The sequence below is a fragment of the Mixophyes fleayi genome, chromosome 10, assembly GCF_038048845.1.
Source record: "Mixophyes fleayi isolate aMixFle1 chromosome 10, aMixFle1.hap1, whole genome shotgun sequence".
Classification (NCBI taxonomy): Eukaryota; Metazoa; Chordata; class Amphibia; order Anura; family Limnodynastidae; genus Mixophyes; species Mixophyes fleayi.
In genome coordinates this window covers 9,004,589-9,019,034 of record NC_134411.1, presented here as the reverse complement: position 1 = coordinate 9,019,034, position 14,446 = coordinate 9,004,589, and the positions used below count along the sequence as shown (strand labels likewise).

Sequence of the window (14,446 nt, the reverse complement as noted above, 5' to 3'; positions counted from 1 at the left end):
AAAGCACTTTTCAAGTATCTGGATACAGAGCTATGTGCATGATTTTTTTATGCATATGCAGCATGAAAATGTTTATCCTACACAATTAAATAATCCATGCATGTCCAACTCTATATGAGCCGCTAAGACTATTCGCCAAGTGAGGTTTTCAGTGTTGTATCATGTACTCACATTCAGTAAGAGAGGGAACATTTTGTTGTAACAAACAATCCGTTTATTGAACTATACAAAATCTTTCTCCTGTTCTGCATTATGGGTAATTGTTGTACAAACATACATTTCGCCAGTACTGTTTAGGGTCACAAAGTAAGTATTTTTTCAGGGATCTCCCCTCATTTCATTAATATATTATTTATAGGTGGCTGTTGTGGACAGGTCTTCTCCCCGATTCTGCACAGCAGAAAGTGGTTAGAGATAACAAGGTAACTTTAGTACATACTTCCACTCATGGAAAGCTCTTCACAACCAAACTTTACTAAGAGATCTGTATAATCATTGTAACTTGTATGCATTATTAAGCCCTGCTAAGAACTCAGAATAGATGATCTCATTATGAAGTCTTAGATCCCAACAACGAGGGCCATGATATAGTAGAGAAAATTGAAACTACATTTGAAGATGACCCATTTCTATAGTTTACCTGTTTTCATCTGTAGTACAAAATAAACCAAGGACATTTCCAGACTTACATCGGGATCATCAAAGAAGCACGGTGAGATGTGTAGCATTCTTCTTGTCCTGCGGGAGACTCCGATCACTTACCAGGAATTGTCCATCAATAAAATATAGTTGAGTTGACAACAATCTCTCAATTAAAGTCCACTGTGAAGTTTAGAAGAACTGATTTCTTAAGTTATTACATAATCAACAGGACACGTTGTCCTATGTACTGTCCAAAATCCAGATGGGTCAGCAACACAACCGAAGGACTTTGCGAAAATAGTTCCTAAACTCGGTGTTGAATATGGTGTAGATGACAGGGTTCAGGGCACTATTGACGTATCCCAACCACGTGACCGTGCTGAAGAGCGGCTCAGGGATATAACACGACTCACACAGAGCCCGGGTGATGTGCACCACAAAGAACGGTGTCCAACAGAACAGAAATGCACCTAGCAGAGAGTAAAACATAGTAATTAAATCAGTAAGAAGACAAATAACAGAATAAATTGGAAGAAAATAGAATGTAATAAGAAAATAAATAACAAAGTATTCTGGCAGCCATCAAAGCTATTGTCACTGAGCAATATCCAATGAAAATTGTTTGAATCATTTTTGGGCATAATGGTAAATCCATTCGGCAGAGGACCTATATAGTTTTCTGTTGACCACATTAAAGGTGTGCTGCAGAGGTGGATCTGTCAAAATCGTCCAATGGGACCAACTATCCACATGTGACCCAATCCCATTGCTCAGCTGAAGTAACAACATATGTTTCCATCTGCCAGTGTCTGGCAGATTTTAGCTTGGGGGACAAAACTCAACTCAGCAGCCTATTAGGAACACTTTAAAGGGAAAAAAAATGCAGGTGGTCCAGTGACCCAGTCCAAGATAGCCAACTATGGGACCGGGGTGGGGGGCAAATGCCCCCCTTCCGCTGGCCAGTGTCATGCTCAAAATAGATAATGGTTTATGGATGAAAACAAAATATTATTCTAAAGTGAGATTTACTAATGTTACCTATGTGCAGTAACCAATCAGCATTAAGATCTCTCAGTCCGATAAAGGTGAGACTAACTTAAGCCAAAGTTGGCTTTCTGCACTTTATCACATTTAAGGCGTTTTAGTAAATCACCCCAAATGACTAAAAGTGATACATAAATGGGTAGAGAAAAGATGGCTATGAGCTTAAAGCATAAAACCCCACTACTGACAATTGAGTCACTTTTGTGGGGTTACCAAAAACTCTATAAAAATATGTATTGTGTGTAGTGGATCAAAGTTTATTTTGCGTAAGTATGTATCATATTGTATATTGCCTTACTTCAAAAGTATGGCCATCAAACAAATTGCGCGATGACAGATTTAGCACATAAATCAGCCATTTTGTCATCATGGTGACACATCACATTGTTATAAAAATGTCTGGCTGAGTAACACACAAATGAGATACTCAGTAACTCAACCCATTGTATTTACTGAAACAGCAGACCTTAGTTGCAGTTAGTGTTTGCTAACTTTTTTCATCTTGTGTTTATAGAGGTGCAGTGCAGTGGTCGCAGTGGAAATTTAGAAGTGGCGGTATGGAACATGTAAGTGAATGGAGTTTGATAGCGTTACAATGAAGTAGGAGAAGTGGCGGTATGGAACATGTAAGTAAATGGCGTTTGATAGCGTTACAATGAAGGCAGTAGGAGAAGTGGCGGTATGACATACCACAGTATACCAGCCCACAACCACCACTGGGTGAAGGTATTCCCTTGATCTGACCTTGGGCCTTTTGCAATGGACATCCAGTAATATTGTCCTGTACTAGGTCAGAAGTTTCTCCCTGGCTTGTTTTAATCTTCTCACACAAGTAGCCTACATCTGTAGTTACCTTATAACCACATTTATTAAAATATCAATGTCAACAGTATTATTTTCAGGTATGCAGGTCAAATTGAGACCACATATGCTGCAATATTGTGCTAAAGGGCCAATGTCATTGCAGATATCACAGCACGTGTGCCAACATAATTTATACACTCTACTCTCCATTGTATATACTCTGCTGAGCACGTTGTCTTTATAGAGAGTCAGGTGACCCCCTGGCGTACCTTTAAACTTGACCCCTGGCACATAGGACACAATAATCTAGATATGTCTCTCCCACTTAGGTCTCACTAACAAAACTGACCTGCTTGTTGTGTGGTGTGAAGCATAACTGTTGTATGAGTATAAAAATAAACAAGCCATTTGACTAAATTTCTAATCAAAACCATTGAAATGCAATATACATGTCACATTAAAGCATTTAGAATCAGTATTGCTGACAGCTGCATTGTTATGGCATACCTGCATATCTGCTGTGCAGTATTACAGCTAACGTAAATGACAATTATCTATTTTTAAAATAAGCTTTACTAAACTGGGATGCTGGGATTGGAGCTCACAGTCAGTTAGTGATTTAGAAGCTCAATGATGTCAGCAGTCTGCACTAATCATTAGCAGAAGGAGAGGGAGGCCTGCAGACTTCACTACAGCAATGACTAGTTTACTTGAATATAAAGATGTGATTTGCAGATTGGGCTGAACAGCGATACACAAATTAACAAAGCTAGGTGACTTATTGTATAGTCAAACAAATTAAATAGGCATTTATTAAAGCAAATGAAGCCTAAAAAGAACTGGACTGTTTGTTTAATAGATTATCGGCTAGTACAAACACGGTTAAGTAAAATTTTTGTGTCTAGTATTCAAATCTGAGCAAATATGAATGTCAAATGCTCAGGGTCAATCTCATGGAGTATATACATAGGACAGGTACAAATACATAATTTACTTTGAATACAGAGAAGCAATGTACATGAGAGGAGCACACTGGCTATTTTCACACAAGTTGATTGTATCACATCATAAAATTCAAGTATAATAACTTATCTCCAATACATGAAATTTAAGTTGCTCACAGTATACATGAAGCCAAATTGCTAACACATTTGTGTGTACTACAAACACCCTAGAATGGCTATGTTGAAGGTGTTGCTTGCCAATTGGATTGATTATATAACTATAAATGGACCACTATGGACATCCCTTTAAATGTAGTTGTCTTTGTGGAACTTTGCATGCTGAGCAAAAAAAACCACCATCCTGCATTGATGAGCCTTAACATAGGGGAAATATACTGTCTGCAGGTTTAAATTCTGACTCAGCACTGGTCTGTGCTATTGCTTGAAAATCGACTGGGTAACAGTGGTTGAGGTGATGGTGTATACAGTGGTATGCAATGCCACCACTTCTTCTACTGCCTTCATTGTAAAACAAAATTACATTCACTTACATTCTCATTACATTTTCCATACCGCCACTTCTAAATGTCAACTTCCACCACTGCTGGGTACAGTATAGAATCAAAGGCAAATTTATTTTCTATAAGGGTCTTGATACTTTCCATAAAATCATTTTTTTAAAAAATGCTTTCATTGTTTTACTAATTTACAAATTCTTAATATTCTGGCCACAATTTTCCATGGAACAGTCCACATCTGAAATGCTCTGGTGGTGATGTTCTGCTCAGGTACAGCAATTTACTATTTATTTGCTGGTACAATAGAGATGATCTTATGATTCTTAAGTGCATTAGCCTAACAGCTGATAAGCCTATAGCAGCAAGGTCCAGACTGGCAGGCATTAGATTGGAACTGATCTGTCAGGTCAGAAAATTCTGAAAGTGGAAGGGAGCCGCAATCAGACAGACCCAGAGGGGCTGATGCACAGTTGAACTTAAGCTGGGTACACACTGCAGAGAATTCATGCAATTATTGTGCAGGTTATTGGCAGAACCTTGGTGGTGTCTGTAAAAGGTGTCAGCAGTGTCGGATATGGATGTTAAGCAACGTACATTTAAACTTAAACAAGGTGTTGGTTTATTGAGCAGTTCTAACAGATGTCAATGAGGTACTCACAGATGTCAATTGCTGCAACAGTCAGGCAGTTGAACAGACTTATGCAGGTTGTGTGCTGAATAATTATCTGTATACACATATGCAATTGTTATGCTCTATAGTATGCTGCACATCTGTGCAGAATATGTTCTGGGCACTGTTAGGACAGGTCTCTCACTATTTATAAAGCCTCCGGTCACTGATAGAATGTGTCCGAGCAGACACAGAGATGCAGCTACTATAATATGCGCCTTCACTCCTCACATACAAGGTGCGAACCCGAACTTCTGGTCTTAGCGTGCGCTGTAGCATCATGCTGACAGACGGACTTTGCCCCACTTTCTGTCTCACTAGACCACCAGGGAAACACGTAGGAGATGGAGCGTAGCGCTCCATGTCGACACGATAAGCCACCGTTTAGTCAGATATTGCATGATAATGTTTTATTGTACAAAGCACATCGCATCTGTTAATTTGGTTTTAAAAGCTTCCTAAAAATCACGATCAACGATGGAAGGATGTCGGGCAAATGTGTAAGTGTGTACGCACTCACGACCAGCAGTGTAGGTGTCACGAGCCGCGGCGGTACTCACAGCCGCCGCGGCTCGCTTCCTGTCGGTCCCAACGTCCTGGCCGTCACCATGACGACCGGGACGTCATTTCCTTTCAACTCCCGACCGTTACCAAGGCAACGGTCGGACGCTTCCTCAGCGCCGTGTCCTGGCAGCCAGGCGCGCATGCGCTCTAGGGACAATCAGGCAGATTTAGCCTGTGGCTGAATTAGCAGGCATTAGCCTGCAGGTTTGGATTTCAGGGCTAAGCCCTGATTGGTCTTGCTAGGTGCTGGCAATTAGCCTACAAGTGTGGCCTTGTCTAGGGGCAGGTTCTGATTGGTTGTGGGTTGTATTTAAGGCAATGAGGTCTGCTGCCTCATTGCCGGTTATAGCTTCTGTGCTCCAGTCTGCTGACCTGCTTGTTCCAGTTCCTGTATCTACGTTTTGACTTCCCGTGTATGACCCTTGGCTTCGTATTTGACTTCGCTTGTGTTTCCTGTGACCCTGATCCTTGGCTCGTTTACCCGTTCTGCTACTTTGCCTGTGACCTCTGACCTCAGCTTGTTCATTGTTACTGTTACCTGCTGCCGACCTTTGACCTCTGCGTGGACCTGACTCTTCTTGCCTGGGTTCTCCCCAGCCGGTACACACTTCATGACCCTCTGTCAGTCTGCAGCCCAGTCTGTCCCCACCATCAGGGGCTCCAGTGAACACCTGACTGGCAGAGTAGACTCCGGGTTGTGTAGTGCCGGCTGGAGGGGTTCCTAACAGTAGGCAGATCTCTATAGAGTTTATAGTTACGATCTTTTCAGCAGATGGTTATGAGAGATGAAGAGCACAAGGTAAACTGTGTAGGTGTGTACCAGTAGTCGTACAATCCTCGGGACTTTCAGTCATTGGTAAAATCGTTACAGATATTGCATCTGCAGTAATTTTATGTAGTGTGTGCCCAGCCTTACTCAGTTTGCCCAGCGTAAATTGTGCACATTTGTACTAAGTATGTCCACAAAGAGAAAACGGATGAAAATGCGCCAATGCACACTGGTGGGTGTGCGGCACTTTGCCCCTTTCTACTGGCGGAGGAGAATGTGGGAGGGAAGGGGCGTGCAAATGCAGGCTGACTACAGTAATGGTGCAAATGCATCTCATGCAGAAATAAGCATACATGCCTATCATGTGTATTTGGTGTTGTTATAGCTCTTATGCTTTTGCCAGAGTGGGGATTGACAACTTTGTAATTGGATGTGAGCAGCTGTTTCTGCTTCCCTTGATAAGTTTATATGTAGCCTTTATACAATCTCTGTGGGGCAGTTTTGATCACAAAGGAATAGTTTCCTTAGGTCTCTTGCTTTTCTCTTAGCCCCGAGGGTGCTAAAGTAAGCTGAAAATGAAATAAGAATGGTATTGGGTACTGGTAGGCAGTGCCCACTTTTGCTGGAAGTGGTTGGAATTAAAATGTTGTTAGTATAAGCCAATGATACTGTATAGTGAATGTGTGTATGTATATATATATATATCAATCAGTCACAACCTTTGATGATTACCAAGTGGTCTACACTTAATGATATTCTATGAAGAGAAGAATGTTAGAGATGGATAACATTATATGATTTATGAGTTGAAATTTTTTTCAATAGTTGTAATTTGAAGGTGAGTCTTTAAAGGAAATCTTAATTGAAAGCTTAAATTTTAGTAATGAACAGAGTTCAGTATGTTAAGCTAGTGGTGAGGCATTCATCCTATATGGTAAGTCTCCTGATGCCTCGGACGGTCTAGCTTTGATCCCCTCCTCACTGTGCATCTCCAGCTACCCTACGTCAAATAAAAATGAGAAGTATATCTGACCAGCCTATTACAGCATACAGGATACAGCCAGAGGCCCCATTGGATTATTAGAATGGCACTGGTAAATACTACTCTTTATATTAGCTTAACATACTTAACTAGTTTTGGGTGTAGTTCTCCTTTACGTTGCTCACTAACCCTCACTTGGAATGAACAATGTAGCAACTGTAGAACAGCCTTCAGAAACAATGTTGCCAGCTTCATGCAATTCAGTTTGGCTCATTCCCAACCGTGCCACAAGTTACTGAGTTATGAGCTCCCCAGAGTTGGGTGAAACAGTGTGTGTGGATCTCTGTATTGCTGCCTGAAACCATAATCAAGTGTAGTATATCAGGGTCTCAGAAGTATACAATTAGTACTTACTCAGTTGATTAATGAACATATCATTTCTGAGTGCAGACTGTATACCAAAATAACCCCTCACCCCAAAATAACCAAATAACCTCTGAAACCATAAATGAAGCGGAGAGACTCAAAAGTGGTAAAAAAGAGCCTTGAAGATTCCACCCCCCTTTCCTTGGCTTTAAAAAGGACCCCCGACAAGGATGGTATAGTTTATATCGCTGCACTGCAATGGGGAACCAATTATGCCACTGATGGCGGCTGGTGGCATTGTTTCTGCAGCAATGTAACCCATCTGCAATAAGTTAGTATAACATCCTACATCTTAGCAGGGTGGAAATTTCAAAGTTCAAAGTCCCCAACAATATACATTCCTTAATGGAAAATACGCCACATCCCAGTTCACTGAACCATGCCCAAACACTCTTGGACCATTAGGGGTAAAAACTATCAGAATAAATATCTGGACTGTCAGCGTCTGGGTGATTTTATGTAGCACAAGGCCAAACCAAGATTTGAGTGAAATGAAAGAGTTACTGCTGGAGATACACTGCTATTACTGGCGGTAACCTGTGTTAGCAATTTGATTTTTCTTTCGCATAGGAAAGCCTACTTAATAAGTATGGAAATTTGTTCAATACCACTTCAACTTACCCCCCTAGGTGATACCAGCCCTCTTTTGCTTGCAGTCCCCCTGGTTCCCACCACCTCACCTCCCACGTGATTGCATTCTGCATTTCCTCTCTCCAGGGGTTCGACACTCTCTGCACATTCTCTCCTCCAGCAACTCCAGCCTCCCACAGATGCTCCCTGGCCTTTTCCTTTGCCACAGGCAAGCACCATCGTCAATGAGGACCCTACCTCCTCCCTTCTCACTACACATCCCCCCACAATTTCATTCTGGGTCTATGGCTTGCACCTCCCCTTCTCCCCTGGTTTACCCCTGCTTTTTATTCTCCCCTATTTCCACTTAGATGGATGCCCTACCACCAGCTTGCACACTGGGATCCAGCCACCACACCTAGGCTGCCAGCCCACCTTCCCATTTGCTCACATAGCACCCCTTGTCCATCTACTACACCCCCCCATTGGCCATAAACAGAGCAGCTGCACAATCAGGGTGGTAAGAAAGGCACCTTATGGTCCCCCAGTACATGAGGGACAGTTGCAACCTCCAGTCCTTTTTTATGACAATCACCTCACTTTCACAATTCAGGCCTTTGCATCAGAAGATCAGGGAAGGTAATGGACCAGATAGCACTTAAGAAAGCAGATTCCCCAATTAATTCAAATACCATGGGAAATGATTAGGATGGTACCAAAGCAGGGAGGATCAAGAGTTTTTATCCAAGGGGTCTACAGGAGGCTTTAAGATACCAATAGCAGGGAAGGGTAGAAGTGCAGTGCCACGCAAGATAAAGATCACCCATAGAAACGTCTGTGATAAGATCAGAAAAGGGCTAGAGCAAGGCCACATAGCAGTGCAGGCTGCAGTACCAGTGTTTGTTCATAAATCCCTGGAGATTGTTAGAGCTTGTAGTGAAGGTGTCTTTGACATTAAATCAGCATTCAGATTAGAATCCCGACCTAGATCCTGAAACTTTCAGATTTATGATTTTCAAGTTTAACAAACGGTATTTCATTGACAAACGGTTGATGCACCTTTTTTGAAAAGTTCAATTAATTTCGGTGTTGGTGCCCAGAGAGGGGGACACATTACAAAACTGTTGCACATTAAGTTGATGATTTTTTGTTTATGGGGCCAGTATGCCAAGGCCAAGAAACACTCATTAAAAGCGGTATTCCAAAATTTCTGGTGCTCCAATAGCAGATGATAAGACAATGGAACCAAACACAAATATTTCATAGGCATGAGATACACATGTAGATGGTAGCCTACATGCGAACACTGACAGAACACTGATAGAACAGAACCCCTGATAGCACTGACAGCACAGACCCCTTGACAGCACAGACACAGCAGCACTCAGACACACTGATGTACCTCAAACATCTCCGCTCACTTGCTGATAAGTGTCAAATCAAATGGCAGATGAAGGGCACTTATCGTTATAAAATTGTTATAGTGTGTACACGGGAATCAGCATGCTGATTGGGACATTTGTTTTTGTTTTTTTTGCTAGTTTTTTGCTAATATTGGTGAAACTATTGCAACGGGAGAATTTTCTTGTATTATGTACCTAACCTTAGATAACAATGCTGCAGATGTATTCCTCTGTGAATCAATGCTTTCAGGCTAGCGGCACCCAAAGCACAAACTTCCGGTCCCACATCAGTAAATTTTTAGCACCCACTCAAAGGAAATACATTAGACCAGGCAATGCATGGAGCATAGCAGCCGGTCCTGCGCTGTATGTCTAAGGAGAGGGGGGAGTGGGATCACTCACAATTTTACCTAAGAACACAACAATGAATAAAGAATGGTACCAAAACATCCTCCAAGAGCAACTTCTCCCAACCATCCAAGAACAGTTTGGTGATGAACAATGCCTTTTCCAGCATGATGGAGCACCTTGCCATAAGGCAAAAATGATAACTGAGGGCTCAGGGATCAAAACATCGAAATATTAGGTCCATGGCCAGGAAACTCCCCAGACCTTGATCCCATTGAGAACTTGTGGTCAATCCTCAAGAGACGAGTGAACAAACGAAACCCACAGATTCTGACAAACTCTAAGCATTGATTAGGCAAGAATGGGCGGCCATCAGTCAGTATGTGGCCCAGAAGTTGATTGACAGCATGCCAGGGCGAATTGCAGAGGTCTTCAAGAAGAAGGGTCAACACTGCAAATATTGACACTTTGCATAAACGTAATGTAAATGTCAATAAAAACCTTTGACACTTATGAAATGCTTGTAATTTTACTTCAGTATCCCATAGCAACATCTGATAAAAAAGTCTAAAACAACTGAAGCAGCAAACTTTGTGAAATCCAATTTTTGTGTCATTCTCCAAACTTTTGGCCATGACTGTAGAGACTTTGGGAGATGAGAAGGACCATAGATCCCTTAGACAGAGCTGCAAGTCTCACAGATAAAGCTACACACTTAATAAATAAAGCTGCCAACCATAAAAAGAAATATGTCAGTCTTTGCTTAAGAGCTGCCAATGTAATAGGAAGAGTTGTCAGATTGCTAGAGCTAGTTAAAAGAGGCCTCTAAGTACTCAAAACTGGTCAGTGTCTGCTGCAAGTGTGAGTAACCTACTAAATACTACAGTGCACCATACCAGGAGCCAATTGCTAGTATTGCAGCCTATTTGAGTCAGAGGTTTAGTTTCGGACTGCTTTACTCTACCGGGACTACTCCTCACATTGCACTTATTTGTCTTTATTCTTAATCAAGGGACAGTACTTCTTGATGTTTAATAAATCTGCAGTTGCTACTTTAACTGGATATTCTTCATACTTATTATTTGCACTAGAACTCCAATACTCACTCTTTTACACAGTGAAGGTTGACTTCTTCAGACGTTACTTTTTGTTATTCTTCCAAATTATTATTGTCTTCATTAGCATATAGGTTGCCAATAATACATTTTGCTATCTTCTTTAGATTCAAGGCTCTAGCTATGGTTCAGAACATGCACTTAGCAGGGGTTACCGTTTTCCATTTCCTCTCTGTCTCCTGTATTCAATTTCTTGTAATAGGATGTGTTTCTGTAGGTATAGGCAAGAGTGATACCTCTCTTAAAGCCACATTAGCCCATTATCCCAGCAGAGTATAACTTTTAACATTGTGAAGTACACCACCCATTTTAGATGCCTAGAATATAGTAAAAGCTCTGCTTAAGAGTCATTTAAAGGTATCCTAACTGTGGATGTGCAAATTCACACTGGTTACTATTATTAACCTATGGACTTGTTATTAGGTATTGCTTATTTCAATTGTCTTCAGATATTGTCTTCTTATATGTGATTAGTGAATACCATATTTCAGTTAATCTTTATCTTCATTAGTACATTGTACTATTGTCCTCTGAACCAGACCTTGTTACCTGGCTTCTCAGCATTGACTCTTTGAACCATATTATTGACCATTCTCTGCATCTGTGGCTTCCCGAGTTATCTATGCTATAGCTGTCATACCCTGCTGTACTTGTTGCCACACCATTTATTGCAATCTAACCTGTGTACATGTGTTAAGAATAAACCACTTTGTTCAACTTACGCTCTCTCTCAGTGGTCTTCATATTGGGATTCCTGACAGTCGCCAACTCAGAGACCAGTCTCACAGGTGATATGCTGAGTAAAAAGGAGACCTTACAGGTCATAATCTTTAAGGGAACAGATTCTAAGGTGGCAGAATTTTTGGAACAACGCAGGGAATTGAATCTGCCCATAAAGTTTCAAACAGTAATTCTACAACAATAAAAGAACCAAATTCAGGTCCCACGGCACCACCGGCAGAACAAAGGGTGGTTTGATGTGAAGGACCACCTGAGGAAAGGTGTGGACCTCCAGCAACAAAGCCAGTCATTTTTGAAAAAAGACAGATAAGGCTGATACCTAAAACTTCAGAGAAGCCAAACACAGGCCCTTGTCCAGACCATCCTGGAGGAAAGACAAGAGCTAAGCCAGACGGAACAAAGAAGTGGGTGCACCTTGCCGTTCCCACCAGCCTATGTAGGACTTCAAGACCCAGTGAGAATTCATAGAATACTCTGGTTTCCTGTCCTTAATCATTGTCTGAATGACCCTGTCAAAGAAACCTTTTCCTTGGAGAATCAGGGCCTCAGCCGCAAGGCCATCATAGCCAGCCGTACTAAGTCCCGATGAAAGAACGGACCCTGGTTAAGAAGATCCTCCTGAGAGGAAGTCTCCAGGGCAGTTCTATCACCATGCCGAGAAGATTGGTGTAACAGGATCTTCTCGGCCACTCTGGTGCCATCAGAATTATCTGCACCCCGTCCCTCTTGGCCTTCTTAGCACCTGAGGCAACATAGGAATCAGATGAAAGATATACAGGTAATTCCAGTGAACTGTCATGGCATCCACTGGGAATGCCTATGGATTCTTGGTCCTTGCGTGATAACAGAACACATTGTGGTTCAGCTGAGAGGCTGATTCGAAGCTCAGTGATGACCTTGGTTTTTGCTGTGACTTTCAAAGGCTTTTTTTAGTGCATTGTCTGGAACAAGATCCGATATGCTCATGTTAGAGTAATCACAGCCAATTTTTGGACACCTGGCAGATTTACCCTTCTGAAGTTTGTTTTCAATCATTCATTCAATTGCTTCTCTCTTGTACGTCTGACCACATACTTTATTTTACACTGGGTTCACCATCTCCAACCCACCGAGGCACCCTGATTTGGTCTTGGTCTAATAAATGCACACATCCTGTGGGGGTCAACGCTGGTCACCATGTACTAGCTGTAGAATTACCACAGTTATTCAAGGAACGGGTGGAGCGATCAAATGAACCATAACTGATTTCATGAGCCATTCTCAGTTTCACTGTACTGGCCGTGTGCTCATGGTGACAGCGATCTCCTCATCTTCATTTTCCAAAGCTTAGTCTACAGGGGCCAGCGACACACCCATTTGTTTTCTGAGGTCTCTTAGCTGTTCTTTAAATTGGACATATTTATCATCCTGCCTCAGGGCCTCCTCTGTATTATTCCTCTGAAGCGCAGTGTGTCTCTCGCGTACAAGCTCTCTTAAATCCGGGATCTCATCCAGTGGGTCACATTTTAACTTAAGTACGGTCTCCTAAACTGCATCTATATATTGGTTTAAATCTCTGTTCAATGCACCTTATTCCAACTTGACAGATTCCATGCTGCCCACATGTCTGTCTGAAGCAGATCTAATGCCACTCCAGTTGTAATATCCATTCCTGTATCTACATAAGTTTGGCATTTCTTCATGGATGAGAGGGAGGTATCCACAGAAGAGAAGGAGATTAAAGATGCATCATGAGCTACAAAAGTGGCACTCCTTGTCGCTGGAGTGCTTGGTTTGTTAAACCGTACATGTCCTTTTCAATATCTTACATAAGGATGGATGGGAGGGTCCAAGGACAATTCCATCTTGCACCACTTTTGTTTTCTGACACTGCTGTGTGGCAATGTTTTCTAGATGTGCTATGAACTGCCGTGTGTTTGTGTTGTTGCTCTTTCGCTTAGCATCCAGCCAGCTCGCTGCAGTCTTTGTACGAGAGTGGATGAAAATAATATTGTGACCTGTGAGGTGGTCAAAATTGACTGAAAACGACTGGAAATTATTGCGGTTAATTATAATGTAGGAACAAAAAGAGTTGCAAGCAAAAGGCACAAGTGCTTGTTTCAACAAATTGATCAGACACAAAAAACTGAATTTGGCATTGGTAATAAAGACAAGATTGAGCTTAGGGAACTAGAACCAGGGTACTTATAGGACTTGATTGTTTTTTCTTAAAAAAATACTTTTAATACAATACTAAAACTTTTAAAGGGTAGAGTTTCAACAAATATGGGGGGAGGGTAGTGAATTCCATAGAATGGGACCAGCACAGGAGAAGACTTGGAGACATGCGTGGGGCATGGTAATATGGGGAGATCATAGACCTAGGTCATGAATATATCAGAATGGACTGTTGAAGACAAGGTGGTTGATGCAGTGTTTTGGAGGGTTTATAGGTGACCACAAGGATTTTAAAATGTGCTTTGAAGGAAACCAAATGCACAGTTGCCAGAAAATTAAGGAAAATATAGGCATGGTTATAGATACATCAGGCATACGACAAAATAAATGACAATACTAACTTAAATAAATAAAGATATTAATTGAAAAACTGTTCTGCACATCAAAATTATTGTGGATAAAATAAAATAAAACAATTAACATTAAAACAAAATTTACCCAAGGACCTACTTTGAAATTTATGTAAGAAGAGTCAGGCACGCATGTAGTTATTCCTCCTTTATAATACAACATGAATTTTGTAAAGAGAGAAAGGCTATTATGTGATGCTGATGATTAAAGGATCCCTTTTCAAAACTGTTATAACCTACTTATTAGATAATATAATTCTCACACACTGTGATAGATTTCCTCGAAGCTGTGTATAAAAGATATTGTCATGTTCTATATTTGGCAAAATGACAGTACAT

At 41.3% G+C, this 14,446-nt stretch overlaps 1 protein-coding gene across 1 annotated transcript in view; it reads right to left on the bottom strand.

The window, feature by feature from the left end:
• Positions 1-217: 217 nt before the first annotated feature.
• Positions 218-14,446, bottom strand: part of DRD4 (dopamine receptor D4) — a 55,416-nt gene continuing 41,187 nt past the window's right edge. The window contains exon 5 of the mRNA XM_075187823.1: positions 218-1,112. Coding sequence (XP_075043924.1) covers positions 910-1,112 — 203 coding nt within the window. The 3' untranslated portion in view covers positions 218-909. The remainder of the gene's footprint in view (positions 1,113-14,446) is intronic.